Source organism: Eucalyptus grandis, chromosome 7 (genome assembly GCF_016545825.1).
Source record: "Eucalyptus grandis isolate ANBG69807.140 chromosome 7, ASM1654582v1, whole genome shotgun sequence".
Taxonomy (NCBI): Eukaryota; Viridiplantae; Streptophyta; class Magnoliopsida; order Myrtales; family Myrtaceae; genus Eucalyptus; species Eucalyptus grandis.
This window is the reverse complement of record NC_052618.1, coordinates 30,824,977-30,846,596: the sequence shown is the minus strand read 5'-3', so window position 1 is coordinate 30,846,596 and position 21,620 is coordinate 30,824,977. Positions and strand designations below refer to the sequence as shown.

At 44.7% G+C, this 21,620-nt stretch overlaps 1 protein-coding gene across 1 annotated transcript; it reads right to left on the bottom strand.

Moving 5' to 3' along the window:
* Positions 1–1,968: 1,968 nt before the first annotated feature.
* Positions 1,969–7,066, bottom strand: LOC104452525 (L-type lectin-domain containing receptor kinase IV.1). Its single transcript, XM_039316616.1, has 2 exons — positions 5,332–7,066; positions 1,969–4,328 (listed from the first exon to the last, which is right to left on the bottom strand). Exon 2 carries the CDS (start codon positions 4,167–4,169, stop codon positions 2,178–2,180), a length of 1,992 nt encoding a protein of 663 aa, XP_039172550.1. The 5' UTR covers positions 4,170–4,328; positions 5,332–7,066; the 3' UTR covers positions 1,969–2,177.
* Between the last annotated feature and the right edge of the window lie 14,554 nt (positions 7,067–21,620).

The following is a 21,620-nucleotide window of genomic DNA, read 5'->3' as shown; positions in this document are numbered from 1 at the left end:
GTAGGTATAAGCATTTAAAGGTTGGTGATGGAGGTGGCGATTGATAGCCGGTCCCAAGTAGACTGGCAAATCAGTGATAGGTGGTGGGTTAATGGGAGATCATGTTTTATGGGATGTGGATCTATCTTTGTTGAAGCTTTGGTGTTGCGGAATAAATATGCAGAGCGTTGAACGGGCGATGAGGAAAAAGTCCTGGGAATGGGAAGTTAGCGTAAAAGATGGCAAGTAAAGAAGAAGCTAAGAGAACCCCTTACTGTCCCAGCTATGAAGAATCACCTTATTAAAGTGGTTAGGGATAGGGCTAACATTTTCAAAAAATATTGAGGACAACTTCAGGAACAGAAGATTGCAAAGGAGTTGGGGCATCAATCCCATTATCTTCTCGAGTGACCCGTGATTGACCTTGGATTTGACCGTCGCTTCAAGGAACGGAGTTGCTGTGGAGCCGACATCTTTCCTCCTTCGCTGAGGGTTTGTATCTTGCCGGTTGCTCATGCCGTGCCTTTCTAGCCTTTCTAGTTGTTTGTGTGTCTTTTAAGGCACTGTCTTCCTTTTACATCACGACATCCTTTCACTCGTTATGATTGTTCATTTTGAGTGCAAGTTTTGGTGTCATGATCTTGTGTACATCTGGCTTCCCCTCAATCAATTTATTACCTTTTACCAAAAAAAAGAAGAGAAGAAGCTAAGAGAAAAATTAATACGAAAAGAAGACAAAAATGTGGAGGAAATAGAATGGGCTTAAGTTAAGTTTTATGGGCTAGTCATTATTTTGTTAGATTTGGAGTTGCAATCCTGGGCTTAAAACAAAGTCATTTGTGTTATTTACTCGTCAAGTATCGGGTTTTATTTCTCGTACCTTAATCTAGGCTTTTTCAAAACTTGGGTATTTACTTCATGTACTTTCAATACATTGATTGCTCTTTTCCTTTTAATGTGATTAGGGAAAACCTTAGGATCATAATAAACTTTTGAAAACCATTGCATGAGCAATTAGCAACAACAAATGACCTTTAGGGTTTATAATTGATAATTAAAACTATTTGAGCATTTGGATGAATATGACATCCGAGTTAGAGGTATCAAAATGGTGCTAATTATTTAAAAGAACTCTATCAAATGGAAGGCATAAGCAAGATCAAAGTAAACCCTACTATCGATAAAAAAGAATAAACTTTTTATTAGCGTAATCATGTTCATGAGCCTTGTTACTCTCTAGTTGTGCATGAAGCAAAACAAACTCTTGTGGCTAATAACGACTTCTATCTCATATATAATCCTTTATGATTAAATTCAAATTTAAAATGAAGCCAACATTGCACGAGGTAAGAGCTTAGGAGAAGTCAGGCCTAATTGAGGACTGTTGGCCCGCTTTTGGTCATTACCTTTAAATTGTGTCGTGAAAATTGGGAGGGTCGCGACGAAGGAAAAGGAGAAGGGACCAAAACCGAAAGAAATCAATCTCCAGTTCGATTGATTTGGACTGTTTGTATTTGATGGGAACGATGGACAGGTGGCTCATGTTTGGCCCTTCTATTACGGAGTTGTTTATGGAAGCATAAAGTCAGTCTCCTTCCTCTTTGTCGAGACATCTTCGTGGAATTTTCTAAATCAATGCAAAAGTTGATCTCCTTTCTCTATATTTACTGATGTTTTGGTGTACACTCAGGCGACATGTCATAACTTTACTGGATATCTTGCTCTATTTTGTACTTGCAAGTAATCTGCGTTTTCTTCTCACTTTTGCCTTTTCAAGTCGGTTTTGTTCTCGTGACAATCATAGTTGAAGCAACTACCGCATCAACTTCTGCAATTACAGTTGAAGCATACAAAGATGGACTTAGCATTTTTGGCCAGATGAGTACAACAAATTACTCTTCTTTCAAGTTCAATAATGAGAGATTATGCAAGAGGGATAATATAGAGGCATAAACAAACGACAACAAGATGAAGAGGGATGCTGAGTAATGAAGGTTGGATTTGCAAGTAGTGCACCATTCAGTGAACGACGCCCAGGCCAGTGGCGGCAGCCGATTTGAACCACAACAGAACTAAGAGCGCGTATTTTAGCGATCCTTTCACCGACTAGTAATAGAGTGACTCTTAAGAGCATAGGACATATTGATCTTCCCCAAATAAAGAGCATGGAATAAGATCAGAAACCAAAAATATGAGGCTCATCGCCCACCTGAGAGAAGCGATTCTACGACAGAATATGATTGCTGAAATGCATTTTCCATGGAGGACGGAGACCTAGCCAAATCATCACAACCTCCGTGATGACCGACTGTTAACCTGCCGCCGATGGACGACAACTCCGGCGTTGGAATATCACCCTCCAAGTAATGCAAAATTTGACGGATGCTAGGCCTCATCAGCGGCTCGGGGTGGGAACACATCAACCCGAGTTTCAGAACCAACTCCATTTCTTCTTCCACAAACTCCGCCCCCAACTTCGGATCTCTGGCCTCGAGAATGGCACCTCTGTCCCAGCAAGAAAATACCCAGTCCACCAATATCGTGTCCTCCGCATCTCGATTCTGGATTGGCCTTCTCCCGCAGGTGACCTCAAGCAAAAACACTCCGAATGCAAACACGTCTGTGCTCCTAGTGGCTTTGCCGGTTCGCGTGTGTTCGGGGGCGAGATAACCAAGCGTTCCTGCGACGTGAGTCGTTTGAGGGTCGGCTCCGTGGTCGTATAGTCTCGCAAGCCCAAAATCTCCAAGTCTTCCATTTAGGTCAGCATCTAGCAAGACGTTACTTGCCTTTATATCCCTGTGGATCACTACTTGCTCCCAGCCTTCGTGCAGATAAAGCAGTCCAGATGCCACTCCTTTGATCACCCTAAATCTTTGCCTCCAATTTAGGGTGACCGTTGGTTGGTTATAGAGGTACCTGTCGAGGCTCCCATTGGGCATGTAGTCGTAAACCAAGAGCAACTCCCCTTTCCGACGGCAGTAACCAAGGAGCGACACTATGTTGCGGTGACGTAGCCGACCGATGCTGATGATCTCCGCTACGAATTCTCTCATACCCTGTCTCGATTCATGTGAGACCCTCTTCACTGCGATCTCTATGTTTGATGTGGGTAAGATTCCTCTATAGACCCGACCGAACCCACCAGTCCCTAATAGCTCTTGCTCCCGAAATCCTTTTGTCGCAATATAAAGGTCTTTGTACTTGAACCGGTGTGGGCCGTATTCCCTCTCCCAATCTTCGAGCACCTCAGCAAATTTCTGTTTCCTTCTCATCACGTAAATCACGCTCGAGATCAGGATTGATATGAGGAAAAGAACCACCCATGGTAGCCCAATAGTCAGTACCTTCGACGTATCCTTTTTACCGACCTGAGGAAGCTTAGGAAGTTGGGACAGGGCAAGTTCCTGAGCCTTTGCATTTACCCCGAGGCTCCAACCCAGAACATAGTGAGTATTAGTGAGCAAACCGGTCGATGATGAGAAGCCAACATACATGTTCTCGTTGAAAATCGATGCGAGATCATATGTAAGAGACAGAAGAGGAGTATTTGGCTTTTGCATTTTGATCGGAGCCAATGTGACACTGATCAGCTTTTCCATGCCATCGTAGTCCACCCAAACTTGCATTGGTTTACCGCTTTTTAGATTCAAGTCATTGAACTTCCCCCCATCTGCATAATACCCCGCTGGAGTTGACTTCACTGATACCAACCCGTTCAAGTCGATCCCAACGTGATTATCGTTGATGTCAGCAAATTCGTAGTCCTGTACCGTGTCAAATTCCACCCCGAGCACATGATTGGTGGCGTTGCCATTGTTAATTGAGTCGAACATGCCAAGGTATTGGCTAGGCAGGAAACCGGGGAAGCCTCTCTGGGGCGTGACCATGAAGACGATCCCGTGGCCGCCCAGACGCTTATACTGAGGTCGGATCGCAAAGATGAACGTGGTGGAGAAGGAGAAGACGGAGCCGTTTGGCGAGTTCTTGAACTGGACTGGCTCGGGATGGAAGGCGTGGCCCACTTTCCGTAATAGGTCGTAGCCCATAGTCAGGAGGCCATCGGGGGTGACCCAGGCCATCCCATAGAGGCTCAGTTCTCCCATTGTGAAACCGTTGTACACGAAACTGGTCACTTGAGCATAAGCCGAAACGGCTAGCAGAGAAACCAGAACAAGAATCTTGAAGAACATAGCTCAAACGCAAAGTCTGCTGCAATCGACTTACGAAGGATACATCACACCTGGAAATATATATATATCCAAATGTCTCAACTCAATTTATCCAAAATGCAACTACCAAAAGCTCCTTGCCAATAGCACTCTCATCTTCTTTGTCGCTAGCTAAAGGACCTGAAAAGATTAGAATGAAATGGATGAGCAATATCTCTTCTAAATAGAACAAGCACCTACTATACATATTTGCAAAACCATTGAAACTCATCGAATTCAAATTCATAGTATAGCATATGCATGAGATCAAATACAAGTTTTATCTTTTCAACAAAGCTTCATGCATATTAGAAATACTTCGTCGGTAATTTCAAAGCAAATATCAATGGTTCAATCTATTCATTAATCTCATCAATTCACGTATTAATGGTATATTCTATTAATCAATCTCAAACCAAACATTAGTAGTCTATTCCATCAATTTATCTCATCCAATCACATGTCAATGGTCCGTTCCAATATTTAATCTATTGCACTATGTTAAACAATAGTCATAATACAATGCTTAGTAACAAGGCGACTGAGCTTCCTCCTTGACAAGTTCTCCATCCATTATGAACCGATAGTGTGGCACCCTGGATCTCAAACCCAATTACATGACTTGCTTTATAATTTAGGGGAGATATTAATTTCAGATCATAAAATATATTTCATTCTAAGTTGAGTCATAAAAAATTGAGCTGCACTCAACTATATTTACCAAAAACTCTATATCCGTACACATCGGGAGATGAGGCTAAGGAGGGGGTTTCTACAAAAAAAAACACTAGGAGCCACAAATACTAAATATCTCATCTCTTGTCGAGTATATAAATATTGTCAAAACAACAAAAAATAAAACTCTCCCACACATCGAGTGCTCCTCGGTCACCTTCTAATCTAAAGAAAAGACACAATAAGCAAGTGTGAGTTTTTAAAATAAAAACTCAGCACGTGGGCGGTTAGTCCTAACTTAGAGTTGGCCGATAGCAAGACAAATAGGTAAACAAATTATTAATTTACAGAATCTATGGAAGTCTAGCTGCAACAATCACCCAGGGGAAGGCGATACTCCACAATGTATCCTCGCACTCAACTTGGCGTCACGAGGTTCACAATCACCCAGGGGAAGATGACACTCTACCTTGTAACTTTTGCACCCAACTTGGCATCACGAGGTCCCTGAGAAGTTATTCAACCCTTCTCAGTCCTTTGGAGAGAATACCATTACTCCTTGTCACCCTCTCCAAGCATTCCGACACCTAAGATCTCACATTGGCTTCTTAGCCAACTGTGTACATTTGTAGTTCCGCCTTGTTGCAGCACCAATAATTCCAGTATATTAACAATCATACCATAGTCTATCATACAATACTAGATGTTTCAAGGTATATAGGAACCCTCGTTAGAGGTGACAAAGTAAGAGCCCAACATTTTCTGCTGAAAACTCAAACTCTGCCAACATGGACAAAACAAAGCAAAATCGAGTAATCTCAGTATTTAGAGCCAAAACCATAGTAAATCATCACAGAAAATTCTCAAATTTTAATATGTGATAGAAAGACCCTAAATGAACACTTTTCATGAAGGAAACCAAGTCTGGTTCCTTCTGTAAAGAGAGCAACAATGTGGTCCATGCAGCTCAAAATTCCTTCCGCTGAGCAGAACCAGCAACCGTGAGGTTTAATCCATTTCGAAGTCCAAACTCAGTAAAATGGTTTGAAATTTTTACATGTTCTAAACCTACATGTCTTCTACTACTCTTAAGAAGGAAGCAAGTCCATATTCTAACTCAATAATTTTATAAAAATTCAAAAGCACACTGAGGTCGTGATTTCACGGTTCTGGACAGTTCACAAGCGGTATGAAAATTAAGCTTCCGTATGAATCAATTTAGCTCAGAAAAATCTCAATTAAATATATGTTGTATTTCAAGGTCTTTGGAGTAACTTTCATGAGGAAAATATTGCCTATTTATCAGAAGATCAAACGCCACGAAATCGGAAAACCAGAGGACTCGGTAAAACTTGGTGTTGGGAAAAATGACGAGTAACCATTACATACTTGCAAACTCAGTACCTACTATGTACATAACTCACATGTAAGTCTATGTTCATAATATGCATGGCCTTCTACCAAGCAAAACAACATATCGCAGCTTCCTTGCTAAGCTTCTACACCTATGCTGGCCATCAATCCACCATGCAACTCACAAAAGGCACACCATCAGTGAAGCCGAACCAAAACAGAAGCAAAGGAGAGGAAGATCCACTAGATAACGTGCGACAGCACCTCACCTAGCAACCAAAGGATTTCCTTAGTCTAGTGCAGAGGAATAGAACTTCGACTAGCTCACATTTCAGCTCCAAACCGAGCTTTGGTTCCCAATTTTTTTCGCACCCAACCCCGAAATCTGCCCCAATCTTCACATGCACAGCTAGGCGCAGCCAAATCAGGAACCGAGGACACTAATAACAGCCCCACTTGCCTAGATTTTTCACGGGCGGAAGAGGGAGGAGGCGTCAGGCGAGCTAGGGGCTTCGCGGCGTGCGGCGGTAGCTCCGAACGGAGCAGGGCAGTGACGATATCGCTGCTGGACGGAGGCACGGGGCTGAGAAGGGCAGAGATCGGGTCGGATTTTTGGCGGAACGAAGCAAGAACAGAGGAGAGGAGAAATGGGTGTCTCGGCTGAGAGAGAAGAAAAAGAACGTAGCTGAAAGAAAATAATTGCTGCAGCTCAGCTGTTTCAGAGAGAGCAAAAGAGGGGACAGATAAATGTGTGATCATGATACTAGATGGCCTTTTGTCGCGCTGAACTAACATTCTTCAATGCGAATCGCTGAGACCTTTCGGAAGCGTGTTGGGTTATGAAGGCGAGCTCATCCTTCAGCGACTCTCCATCCTTGAACTCCATTGGGATTTAAGACCTTGCTGCCATCCACGTCCAGAGACGATGTTAGGGGTGTTCCAAGCCCAGAGTGCATGTGGGCTTTGGCTCTCATTGAACGTGGCATTTAATGCAAAAATTGATTAGTTAAAGACTATCCTGAATTGGCGAAAATAATCTCGAGAGAACTAATTAATCAAAAGCACAAATGGAAAATGTGAAAGTTGATATTTATTGAAAAAGCAAAACGCTGTATTATCCTAAAAATATATGACTGTCTGAGTTAATCTAAGAAATCTAATAAAAAAATTTGAAGAGGAGAGCAAAAAATTGAGAAAAAAATAAATTTCATTTCAAGCCTAGCAGCCCATTGGCCTACATTGATTTTTTTTTTTTTAATGATTTTTTTACTTAATATATAATGAAAATATATATAAATACACAACGCGAATGAAAAATTAACTTGATCATATGTGTGGTGGCCCCTTTGGTAGATTTATGATAAACACAAATCGAAGGTAAAGTAGACGATGTCGCGACCTCTCTTTTTTCCGGCGCCCGCATTCGGGTACGAGCGCCTAAGGAGGCTAATGGCTCGGCTGAATTTATTAAGCCCGGACTCTCCCAAGTCCACCAATTCACGACTTAATAGTCCAAGTTTTTAACCTGTAAGTCAATTTTAAAACGGAGTCGCCACTAATCAGTTTGGGGTGGGTTGATTAGAAACCCAAGCGAAATATCGGGAGAAATACTCGCTCCTGCGTAACCAGAGAAATTAGGATCGGGGACTTGATTACACTAGTTAATCACTAATGCCCTTTCGGTACCTAATCTTGTTTAAACCCTAAGGCTTTTGGATTTTTTAGGGATTTTCCATGCATTTTTTAGAGGAAAAACATTCTTTTAGTCTTTTTCTAATTTTTTGGACATAAAAAGCATTTTTTTGGATTTTTGGATCTTTTTCTGAAAATATAAATCATTTTTGGCTTTTTCTGACTTTTTTGGCTTTTTTGGGAAAATATGGACATTTTTTATTATTTTTTTATTTTTTGGAAAATAATTTTTTTTTTATTATTTTTTATTATTTTTTAAAAAAAATATTATTTTATATTATAATAATATTAAAAAAAAAAAAAACCGGGTCGGATCCGCGGGTTGGGTCCGACCCGGTTCGACACCCAAAACGCGCACGGGCCCGCGTTGCGCCCGACTCGGATGTTTTGCTTTTTTTTTTAAAAACTCAACCCACACACACACGGAATTGGGCCTATTAAGAAAGGATGCCCGGCCCGAGTTCGAAACCGGCCCGACGAGCGCAGTCCGACCCGGGAAACCCTACCCGGAAACGGAGGAATCGGGTCGAAAGGACCCGCGAACCGACCCGGCCCCCGGCCTCCTCTCCTTCGTTTGCTCGCGGCGCCGGTGGGAGGGACCGAGGCGTCACCGGCGACGGCAACGACGGCGGCGACGACGGAATAGACGGCGATGAGGGCGGCGACGGCGACGACGGTAGGGACGACGGCGACGACGGTGGAGACGACAGTCCGCTCAGCGAGGACGACCGACAATGGGTCTGTGATGGGGGTTTCGGTGGCGGCACGGTTCGAAAAGGGGGAGACGCGGCGGTGACGACGCGACCGGAGGCGGCGGATACCTGGTGGTGGCGAACGGTGATGGTGACGCCGACGGGCAGCGACGGCTCCCCGCTCTCGATCCGGTGTGGCGTTGGCGGGTTAGTCACGGCACGGCATCGGGGCGGGAACAAGAAGGCGGCAGTAGCGGTCGCGAGGTGGCCAAGAGCTCCTCCGGCTTCCCGACTCTCTTCAACTCCGCTCCGCTCCTCCGGCTTTACCTCTTTCAACCCCCTCACGCTCGGATCTTTCCCCCTCGGGCTCGCTTCTTTGCCGGCCTCCCCCGAAGTCTCTCGGAGGGAGGTCGTTCAAGCTTCGCGACCCGATCTCTCGCGTGCTCGCTCTTTAATCCTCCCCTGAAGTCTCTCAAGGGAAGATCTCCGAGTTCGCCGTGCCCTTCGACGGAGGTGGTGCCTCGCTATTTATAGGCGAGGGGGCGGCCGGTCGACGGGGCTTCGACCGCCGGTCTTCGCACGCCGAACGAACGCCCACGGCCGAACCGGTGTCTCATCCTCGTTCCTCCGACAAAGCATGCTCGGCATTGAAGGCGGCCATTAATGGCGCCTGAGATCTGTCATCTCCGGCCGACGTCGGCCTATCTTCCTCGGTCGTAGGTTGCCCTCGAGCGCGTGAGTTGCGAGGCGTAGGAAGAAGAAGGGAGAAGAAGGAAGAAGAAGAGGAGAAGGGGGCCGGGCTTGGAGGAGAAGGAGGGCCGGGCTTGGGCCCGCGAAAGGGAGAGAAAAAGGAGGGGGCTGGGCCTAGCTGCCATTTTTTGTTTTCTTTTGTTTTTATTGATTTTTTTTTTGTTTTTTGTTATTTGTTTTTTTATTATCTAAAAAAAAGGAAAAATAATAAATAAAGAAACTAAGACCAAATTAATAACCTAATCAAAATTTTAGGTGTCAACAGCTGCCCCTCTTTGAAGGTGAGTTCGCAGAGGTTGCATTCAAAGACAAACCTGATACCTAAATTTTGTCTATACATATGCAATAGATTGTATCATATTTAGGACCTAGTGTCCTATGCAGAAAATGAGCAATATAACATTACACATACTAAGACAAATAAGAAGATACCTGTAGTTACTTACCGGGAGTGAGTGAGATAGGGTGTGAACCCCGAGTTTTGGCAAGTATCAAGGCGTCATCTTACTGTTGCATGAGGAGATTGCTTTTCTAGGACCCGAACCATTCTTCGGTCGCCTATTGGAGCAATAAGTGGTTTGTCTAGGACCCGAACCTTTCTTCGGTCGCCTTGACGGGGAATTGCTTTTCCAGGACCCGAACCTTTCTTCGATCGCCTGTTAGAGCAATAAGTTGTTTGTCTAGGACCCGAACCTTTCTTCGGATCGCCTTGACGGGAATTGCTTTTCCAGACCCGAACCTTTCTTCGGTCGCCTGTTAGAGCAATAAGTTGGTTTGTCTAGGACCCAAACCTTTCTTCGGTCGCCTTGACGGGAATTGCTTTTCCAGGACCCGAACCTTTCTTCGGTCGCCTTTGTTAGAGCAATAAGTTGGTTTGTCTAGGACCCGAACCTTTCTTTGGTCGCCTTTTCAGGGACCCGAACCTTTCTTTGGTCGCCTGTTAGAGCAATAAGATGTTTTGTCTAGGACCCGAACCTTTCTTCGGTCGCCTGACGGGAGATGCGCAGACCTTTCTCAGGGCATCTGTTTGTTGGGAGATAATACTTGGATGATCACAAGTACAAACTCTTGGAGATACTTGGATGATCACAAGCATCGAAGGGGTACCTGGACGATCACAGGCACAAACTCTTGGGGATACTTGGATGATCACAAGCATCGAAGGGGTACCTGGACGATCACAGGCACAAACTCTTTGGGGGATACTTGGATGATCACAAGTATCGAAGGGGTACCTGGACGATCACAGGTATAAACTCTTTGGGGATACCTGGATGATCACAAGCATCGAAGGGGTACCTGGACGATCACAGGTACAAACTCTTTAGAGATACTTGGATGATCACAAGCATCGAAGGGGTACCTGGACGATCACAGGTACAAACTCTTGGGGATACTTGGATGATCACAAGCATCGAAGGGGTACCTGGACGATCACAGGCACAAACTCTTTGGAGATACTTGGATGATCACAAGCATCGAAAGGGTACCTGGACGATCACAGGTACAAACTCTTGGGGATACTTGGATGATCACAAGCATCGAAGGGGTACCGAATGGGTACGATCACGAGTACAAACTCTTTGGAGATACTTGGATGATCACAAGCATCGAAAGGGTACCTGGACGATCACAGGTACAAACTCTTGGGGATACTTGGATGATCACAAGCATCGAAAGGGTACCTGGACGATCACAGGTACAAACTCTTGGGGGATACATGGATGATCACAAATATCGAAGGGGTACCTGAGATATTCGTGAAGGTTTCTCACCTCCTGAGATATTCATGAAGGTCTCCCACCTCCTGGTAAAGGGAATATCGAGGGCGTGCCCCGCATATTCGTGAAGGTCTCTCACCTCCTAGTAATTGGGAATATCGATGGCGTACCTGAGATATTCGTGAAGGTCTCTCACCTCCTGGTATCATAAACTTGAATGTAGCACGAGGCTTACCTGGATGGCCGCAGGCACTCAAAAGGGCTAGAACACCTGGGTAGCCACAAGTGTACAAAGTACTGGAATACTTGGATGAACACAAGTATTTAATGACATGATCTGGGACCACTCAGCAGGTCCAAGTGTAAGAAAGCATACCTGGGTGGGCGCAGGCACATAAAGCAGTGGAATGTTTGAACAGCTGCTATATTATTTAGGGACAACTCGGGCAGGTTGAGTGTCATGAAAAGGAAGTACCTGGACAACAGTGGGTACTTGACGATATGGGGATACCTAGACAGCAGTAGGTATTCCAAGAGATACTTGGTCAGTCGCAAGTATCAATACTCTGGAGACAACTCGAACAGGTCGAGTGTCAGGAAAAGGGTACCTAGACAGTGGTAGGTATTCAATGATAAAGGGATACTTGGTCAGTCGCAAGTATCAATACTCTGAGGACAACTCGGACAGGTCGAGTGTCGTTAAGAGGGAGTACTCGGCAAGTGGTGAGTACTCAAAGACAATGGGATACTGAGACAATTGCAAGCACCCAAACTCAAGGGACGATTCGAATAGGTCGAGTGTCAAGAAGAAAGTACCTGGACAGTGATAGGTACTTTAAGACAAATGGGGACAGGGATATGCTTACCTGGCAATATCTCTGATCTCTAAGAGTATATCTGCTATTTGTACAATATGCACACATGATTGTACATGCTGAAAATTCATGCGTTCAAATGGGATTAATGCATGATAATTTTGTTAGTTTTGCATCATCTGATTTCCACTGGGGAAGATTTTGAAAGACAACCTCCATTCCAAATGTAGATGTCTTGAGCATGCCAGATGAGGGACTTTTAGTCTGAAAGGACTTTCCACTCACTCTCATGGAAAAGGCTATCCTGACCATTGATGCAGGATTTATAAGGACCACACTATCTCACTGTCATCATGTCAACAGGGGTCTGAGTATTCTCGCAAGTGGTACGACTTTACCAATGTGAGAGGTCTTTGTTGAAATTGTGATGAAGACTTAGTCAATGGCTCATCAAATGGGACCATCGAGGTCAAGGCTCATGAACGAAGTGCCGCACGATCATCTCCGGGTTTGCAAGTCAAGAATCCTGCGAAAAGAGATAGAGTAATCTTGCTCGTACTTCTTCGAGCGATGCTTATGCACATATGAAATCCTACGTTAATTGAAGTGTCCATAGTCCGAAGAGACTTTTACAATGGGATGCAATGTAGACTTGATTCATGTGTAAAAGGTGAGAGTTGGTGATTGTCTTGGCATTTGTCACCGGTCTTTCTTCTCACCGTCAAATGGAGGTTCTATGGACCACAACAACAACATTTTCTTGGTTGCATTTTTGACTGGGGACATTGGCCTTGCTTTTACCGGCACACCTGTTTTTTTCATGCCCCTATTTTTATTCCAGTTTTCATTTATGGGCATTGACCTTGCTTTTACTAGGTACACTTTTTTTTTTATGCCCATGTTTTTTCATTCTTGTTGCTTGAGAGTTGATCTTGACAAGTTCAAGCAAACGCCTTTGTTAGACTATTGAGTCTTCATTTTTTGCTCCACTTATGCTGCTCAAATGGCGGTAGCTTCGCTTTGCCTCCATGTGAGGGTGAATTTACGACTCAATTGGGTTGTACAATGAATACAAGTGCATAAAGAAAGAATTGCTCTTCATGACTCTAGGGCACTTAAATTAACATGAGTGTTCATATGCAATAAGAACACCCGAAGATTGATGCAAGTGCGAGCAAGAAAATTTCTATCTCTCTTCTCACCTTGTGATGCTGCTTCACCTCCAATCTGCCCCAGTGTGGGGGTGGTTCTTGACGGGGGTAGGACATAAATTTCATCAGTGTATAGGGCTCAATGGGGTGAGCAATGGAATGTCTCTCACAATTTGGGTATCGTACCATTCGTGAGAGAATTCTTTACCCTGTAGTCATGGAATCTTCTGCACTCATCTCACAAGTGTATAGATGGGGGACTGTGTGTAGGATATGGCTTGCCTTTCATCATTCTGACGCGCCTCATCCAGCATGCTCAATCAATCTTGTATTCTTCACTTAGCTGTATATTCTAATAATCCTCAGTGGAATCCGTGACTTAGACAGACAAAATCATCATGCAGAATTCATCTGGAAATGACATGCAACATTTTAAATGTGATGGAGTTTGTACTCTAAGAACAAATTAATGGTTTTGACTCAAAAAAGACCCTATTGACAACTTTAGGAGTTAACATAATGGTGTTTCCAAATATGTTAAATTTTGAACATCAAAAGGGTTATTCGCAAATGGGTGTCGATGGTTGCCCCTATTGATTAGGGATATGACACATGAAGGATCGGCCGGGGTTGGGGATCTAATCGGGCATCTCTGTTTTTGCCCCTGCAAAAGAGAAGATGAAAATAGATCAATCAACAAGGCCAACATTAAAGGTGAATTGAGGCCTGAAGGCTCTTTGTCATTTGCTTTGGTGATACTTGAGACGCCATTTTGCTTGGGAGAGTTTGTCGTGCTTCTCATTGATTTGTTATCTGTGTTTTGACAGTCAGGTGACCCTGCAATAAAAAAGAGGGAATGTGTTAGTCATGAACTCTTTTAAGAGTCGAATAATTGGAAGCGATACAACTTTACCCTTCACTTTGGTTTGCAACAAACAAGACATGCTTCTCATTGATTCGTTGGCTCCTTGCTTTTGATGCAGGTCATTTCCACGAACCTGATCCATCAAGTTTGCTTTTGATTCCCAATGTTTCAAATAGGGAAATGTTAGTCAAAACTCTTTCAAGAGTGGAATAATGGAAGCGATACAACATTACCCTTCACCGGTTTGCAAATGATTGGATGGACTTGAAGTGCAAGTGGGACATGAAGTCCTATGTCTTTTGCTTTGTTAGGTCACCTGTTCTCTCGTAATTTGCAAGTGCAAGGGAAGCAAAAAAAAAAAAAAATTATTATTTTTTTACCAAGCCGCTAACTGCCGCGTCGGGGATTCGAACCCCCGACTTCGGACCTTTTTGCTTCTTCCCAAATACCACTCGGCTAAAGGTGCCGACGGTGTCCGTAGGGCGCTGCTTTTTTATTTAACCGAACCGGCTCCGGACGACACGTCCTTTTATACCAAGTTAGGTAAATTGATATGGGTCACTTGATTTGCCCAAATTAACCATTAAGCTTGTTTCTTGAATCCTATGCTTCCTGTCAATAGGAGAAAATATGTCAAAAGTGAGTTCAGATACTGGGAGTATTGGAAACGATACCAAATTACTCTTCCCCAGAGTTTGTATTTGCTAGCTCCTAAAGATATTTGAATGTCGATGATGGCCTTTTATCTTGGCATAGTTTGACATTTCTTTCGATTGGCCTTCCTCACTTGTGGCCATGTATGCATGATTGATGGTTGTCGATTTATCTTCAACGCCTTCCTTCGTGGAATTTTCTTATGTCTTTGATATATGACCATTAACAACATTGAGCAAAGTCATGTACTTCAAGCTTCTATGGAATCTAGATGGACAATCAAAACCTCCAATTCTCTCGATGGCAATTACTTCTTGCGAAGCATGCGTTTGAATAGGAAGTCGGGTTTCCGGTCCTCATTTTGAATAGGGGATAGAGACTGCTTCATCTATCTGGATTTCTTCTCTGTTGACAGTAGCCAATTCAAAGAAAGAGAAAAGATCCCTTCATTGTGCTTTTGGGCTTGTCGAAGCTGGAAGTCCCGTTGATGAAACCACAGCATCTGGTTGCTTGGGCACATTGTGGGGAAAGATATTGCTTCGGCTTGTGAAGGAGTTGGGCGGGCGTAAGGTGGAGTGTACAGAGCTCTTGGGAACGGCTTGATTTCAACCGTATGCCTGTACCTATTACGTCCTATCTTTCGTTTCCTGTAAATAGAAGAGAGAGGACATCATTTCCAAAATTATATTCAGAGAATAAAACTTACCTTCTTTGAAGTGGGATGATCTTTTTTGTTTGCCCCACTGCCATCTTGGAATAGGTCTTTGAATTTGGCGAGTTCACATGATGCGCCAACTTCAAATGCCCCTTGTCACACTAAGTCAAAGGGGATGGGATGATATTCTAGACATGAAGTGAGTGAGTCGAAAGACAAACATGATTTAAATTTATCATCTTTTTTTGAAAAGCTTTTGGCAATGAAAACATTTTTTGTTTTCAAAAGTATATATCTTTGGGGGGAAGAAAGCATGAGGAAGCCCAGCCCTCAGTATTCTTCTTGGATGATAATTTTTTCATGGTTGGATAGCATCACCGGGCAGGTTTGGAGTACCGCCTCATGCTCTCAAAACAAAATATTAGAACTATACAATAGAGTACTTGGAATGGAAAATACAACAAAGAGCACACTAGACAGATAAGAAACATGAAATTATAAAAACAAGCAACACCCATGAAAACTCCTATGAAAAGGAGCACTTTGATAGTGCTGGTTTTGAAATCAAGCGCCTTTGAGTTCCTCGCCTCCAGTGACTCGAAGTATTCGCATGAGAGGACCACTTCATTGAAGCCATGGAAATGCAACCCATGCAACCAACAACAATGCTTGCGGGTAAAGCCCTATGAATAGCTTTATCATTTCTTCTTCGCCAATGAGGGTAGGTTTGCATCATAAAAGCTTCCCACCTCCTTGCATATGCTCGAAAATCCTCCATTGGTCTTCTTCTAAAGTGAACCAAGTTCTCACAAGACAGTTCAGTTCCAATCTGGTGCTGGTATTGATGCAGGAATGTGGAAGACAGCTCATTCCAATCTCTCATGAGGTAGATATCTACTGTGACGAACCATTGCAATGCAGACCCTGTAAGACTTTCTTGGAAGGCTTGAGTTGTGAATGACATCGGGCTATAATACCGACTCATTTCAGCATGGATGTACTGCAAGTGGGCCACGGGGCAAGTCGTGCCGTTATACTTGCGGAAATTGGGTATCCACATTTCTATGGGGGTCATGATCCTACAAGCGCAAGACAAGCTTGGTATCTTGATTAGGCCATTGGTTTTCCCACCGCATATTCGTTGTAGTGGTGAATTTTTTTTTTCGGGAAGTTGGATTCTACCGAAATTATCCCATTACTTTCTTCTTGGTTAAAATTTCCGAATGAGGATGAAGTATTGAAACTATCCTCATGGTCGAGGACAAGCTTAGTACTTCGTTAGGATCGTAGCGGATAAAGACGTATGCTTCCTTTCGACGGGCCTTCATCCCCGGATGAGAGTAGGAAACAAGTTATACGATGAATCGTCGCCATTGTCGAAATAATGCTGGAAGTTCTTGGGATTGTATTCTAGGGCCGGGAAGTCCTTCAGGGATTGTACTCTAGGGGATGGTAGCCTTCAAAGCTGTATTCTTGGGAATGCTCGAAGCTTTGGTGCGGTGGCTCGTCGGCGAGATGCTTTGCATTGATCCGCTTAGGCTTTCTTTTCTTGGCTTTTGGTCCGGACTTTTGAGTAAGGCCCTTCGTTTTGCCAACTCGATTCTCAAGGGAAGTGAGAGACATTAGAGTTTCACCGTCCGATTCACTTTCCAGGTTGATAGGGGTTGGTATTCTTTGGACCCTAGCTCTTGGAGTAAGCTTGGGGAGTTGTCCGTCGTGCCCCGGTCTTGAACAAGCTCGTGTCTTTGATCTTGTACAAAGGCTCCTTGCCTTTCCTAGTGGGAAATTTTCCAAGAACATGGTGTTGTTCAGCTGCCCATTTATCATGCAAGGCTTCATTGACATGCTCTTCTCCTATCTCAAATACAAATGGTTCCTCGTGCTCCGCGATCATCGGCTCTTCGTAGGGCAAGGGATGTTATGATGTCAATATTATACTCTTGGTGAAAAACATGAATTAGTTCCCTCCCGTTTTAAGGGGACTAATCTTCCCGACAATGTACCATCGCAAGGCGGGCCAATCAAGCTCGATTGGTACGATTGAATCATCCTTCGGACCAGGTAGGCTTGTAAGTAGGTCTCTGGGCGAGAGGTATCAGCATACCTTTCGCATTCAAGTGCTTTGAGCTCTTCAGGGATCTCAATGCTGGCATAATTGGAAAGGTCCATGGGATTCCGCTCCTGCAGCTGGCTTAACTTTTTCATGATCTTTTCAAACTGTCTATGGTACTGGCTATTTTCTGGCAAATTTGCGGGCGTCATGACGGTGTTTGAGGCAACTATAGAGTTGGGTTCAGCTTGAGTGGATTTCATTTGTCTCGAGAGTTGTTGAAGGACAATGTACATCTGTCCCATGCCGTCTTCAATGTTAATAAGGCGATTTTGTACATCATTCTGATCGGGTCCTAGTGCATGAGGCCATTCGCGAGCTATTGGTGGCCGGCGATTCATAATTACTTGCTTGTTGCGAAAACAATGAATGAGCACAAAAGTAAATAAAGATTGACCCATGGCAATGGTCTAACTACCTTTTTTTTTTTTTTATCAAAAGAGGATTTTATAGACCGCATACTCCTAACATCTAGAACTTGAAATTGAAAAGACAGGATGAAATACTAGATATTAAACAAGAGTCCCTAAACAATGGGACAAAACTTTCACACTATTTACACTAAGGGGCACATGATTGCCAATTTATATGCGACGGGGAGCCTTGTTCTTGCGAGAACGCCTGCTTCCTTGAACTGGCTCTGAGGTGTGCATCCAGTCCATTCCCAAATCCCTCTCCATGAGCTCTACTTGCTCGTGCTGGCTGCTCTCGCTGATTGAGTGAGGGATTGATGGCTTCCATCTTGTCGGGATACAATGGTTGTGGATGTAGGACATGGAGGCGTGGTGGGCTTTTTCTTCTCCCTCAAGCCCTTCAGGTACCACGATCCTTTTACGATGGCACTTGTTCCATGCTTCTTCATAAATGTCAACCATGTATTCAAAATTTTGATGAGTGAAGAGAAGTGGAGGGGTCCTCTTCTTGAAAGATGGCGGGATCTCCTGAAGGGCTCCATACTGTCGTGCCACCCGTTGTGGGAAATAGGAAAAAGCACCGGTGAGGCCGAGCAAATGGAATTGGATGGCGGCGCTTGAAAGCAAAGCGAGCTCTCTTTTCATAGAACCAACCAGCACACCATTGGAATGCCTCAGAGCCGGGTCTCTTAGGAAATTTATCCAATTTAAACAGCTTTGATTGGGAATGTATGGTCCTAAAACCATAAATTTTTGTAATGGATTTTCGAAGTCATTTATTCCAGATGATCGCATGAAGCCTTGGAATTCGCTTAGGTGAGAAAAGAACCAGACTTGTAAAATTTCAGGAGAGGCTCGCATGATTTTCTCCGTGTTGTCTTTAAAACGATTAAAGGACAAGAATGTTTCAGTTAAAATCATATTGACATAATTTTGCCCTCTCAAGATTTGATCAACTATCCATGCCATCTTAGGACTTATGACATTTCTTTGATGGGGAAAATGATGAACCCAAAAAGCCCAGAGGAAAATCTCGCTTTTTTGGGTCATAGGCTGATTTTGAAAACAGGCATTCATGAATTCTAGTGGGCAGGTATTGTTGTTGCCTTCAAGAATTTGTCTCATGACATGGATTTCAGTTCCTAAAAGTCGCGCTAACCCCTGCCACGGGAGGAAGCCTGTCGATGGCTTAACAAGCTTTTTCTCGAGAGGCATTCCAAAGTGATGATGTATTCTTCTAGAGTTGGGGTTAGCTCAAACCCACCAAACATAAAAGTAGTCGTTTTCAAGCACCGAGAAATGTGCCATGGCTTGTATGACTTCGGGACGAACGGTGATTTGAATCAATGATAGGAGATGATCGATTTTGGCTTTCACGCGCTCTTGGGCAAGCTGATCCAATTGACCCCACCATCTGAAGAGTTCCGCCTTAGGAGCAGGAATGAACTGGATATCATCTTTCCCCATCGCATATAAACTGGGACTTGAAAAGCTTATCCTAAATTGCCATGGGCCAAATAAAAAGACTGAGTAAAAGTAAAGAAATCACTTTGCTTTTAAAGAAAAATGGCAAGCACAAAGACATGCGCATGGGACATGCGGCTCGATTTCTAACTGAGAAGGCTTGTTGAAATTAAAAAGGTATCCGCCCGTCGCAGTCTCGCGTTAGCAGCATACCCTCTAACCTCGGCTAAAGAAATTCGGGAAAAGAAAGGCAACCTCATGACGCAGTCTCGCATCCGGCCGTATCTTTCTTAACACCATCCTAGAAATCCTATGGCGGCCCAGGTCCGGCGGCCGGGTTGTGTGTGCCATGTGTAGTGCTAAAACATTTAAAGATGCACAACAATTTATAATCACAAAACAGTTTATTTTCACATAATAAAAAAAACTTTAAGCTATTACCCTGCACAAAAGAAAAAAAAAAAATCCAAGTCAACAAAGCATTTAAACAAAGATAAAATGGCCTAAGTCCTCAAAATCCCCAGCGGAGTCGCCAAGCTGTCGCGACCTCTTTTTTTTTTCGGCGCCCGCAATCGGGGGCGAGCGCCTAAATGAGGCTAATGGCTCGGCTGAATTTAATTAAGCCTGGACTCTCCCAAGTCCACCAATTCACGACTTAATAGTCCAAGTTTTTAACCTGTAAGTCAATTTTAAAACGGAGTCGCCACTAATCAATTTGGGGTAGGTTGATTAGAAACCCAAGCGAAATATCGGGAGAAATACTCGCTCCTACGTAACCAGAGAAATTAGGATCGGGGACTTGATTACACTAGTTAATCACTAATGCCCTTTCGGTACCTAATCTTGTTTAAACCTTGAGGCTTTTTGGATTTTTGAGGGATTTTCCATGCATTTTTGGAGGAAAACATTTTTTTAGTCTTTTTTTCTAATTTTTTGGACATAAAAAGCATTTTTTTTGGATTTTTGGATCTTTTTCTGAAAATATAAATCATTTTTTGGCTTTTTTTTGACTTTTTTTTTTGGCTTTTTTGGGAAAATATGGACATTTTTTTTTTTTTTTTTTTTTAGAAAATAAAATTATTTTTTATTTTTTAATTATTTTTTAAAAAATATTATTTTATATTATAATAATATTTAAAAAAACGAACCGGGTCGGATCCGCGGGTTGGGTCCGACCCGGTTCGACGACCCAAAACCCGCACGGGCCCGCAACGCGGGCCCGACTCGGATGTTTTTTTTTTTTTAAAAACTCAGCCCACACACACACGGAATTGGGCCTTTGATTAAATAGAAAGGATGCCCGGCCCGAGTTCGAAACCGGCCCGACGAGCGCAGTCCGACCCGGGAAACCCTACCCGGAAACGGAGGAACCGGGTCGAACGGACCCGCGAACCGACCCGGTTCCCGGCCTCCTCTCTCCTTCGTTTGCTCGCGGCGCCGGTGGGAGGGACCGAGGCGTCACCGGCGACGGCAACGACGGCGGCGACGACGGAATAGACGGCGATGAGGGCGGCGACGGCGACGACGGTGGGGACGACGGCGACGACGGTGGAGACGACGGTCCGCTCAGCGAGGACGACCGACAATGGGTCTGTGATGGGGTTTCGGTGGCGGCACGGTTCGAAAAGGGGGAGACGCGGCGGTGACGACGCGACCGGTGGTGGCGGCGGATACCTGTGGTGGCGAACGAGGTGATGGTGACGCCGACGGGCGACGACAACAGTCCCTCGCTCTCGGATCCGGTGCGGCGTTGGCGGGTCGGTCACGGCACGGCATCGGGGCGGGGAACAAGCGAACGAGAAGCGGCGGTCGCGAGTGGCCGAGAGCTTCCGGCTTCCCAGATTTGGCGCTCCTCCTCCGGCCGACCTCTTTCAACCCCTCACGCTCGAATCTGCCCCCTTTATCTTTCCCCCTCGGGCTCGCTTGCTGCCGGCCTCCCGAAGTCTCTCGGAGGGAGGTCGTTCAAGCTTCGCGACCCGATCTCTCGCGTGCTCGCTCTTTAATCCTCCCCTGAAGTCTCTCAAGGGAAGATCTCCGAGTTCGCCGTGCCCTTCGACGGAGGTGGTGCCTCGCTATTTATAGGCGAGGGGGCGGCCGGTCGACGGGGCTTCGACCGCCGGTCTTCGCACGCCGAACGGACGCCCGCGGCCGAACCGGTGTCTCATCCTCGTTCCTCCAACAAAGCGTGCTCGGCATTGAAGGCGGCCATTAATGGCGCCTGAGATCTATCATCTCCGGCCGACGTCGGCCTATCTTCCTCGGTCGTAGGTTGCCCTCGAGCGCGTGAGTTGCAGAGGCGTAGGAAGAAGAAGGGAGAAGAAGGAAGAAGAAGAGGAGAAGGGGGCCGGGCTTGGAGGAGAAGGAGGCTGGGCTTGGGCCCGCGAAAGGGAGAGAAAAAAGGAGGGGGCTGGGCCTAGCTGCCA

What these genes read in the sequence shown, in the direction of transcription:
- LOC104452525 (XM_039316616.1), bottom strand. Translation starts at nt 4,169, where the DNA reads ATGTTCTTCAAGATTCTTGTTCTGGTTTCTCTGCTAGCCGTTTCGGCT.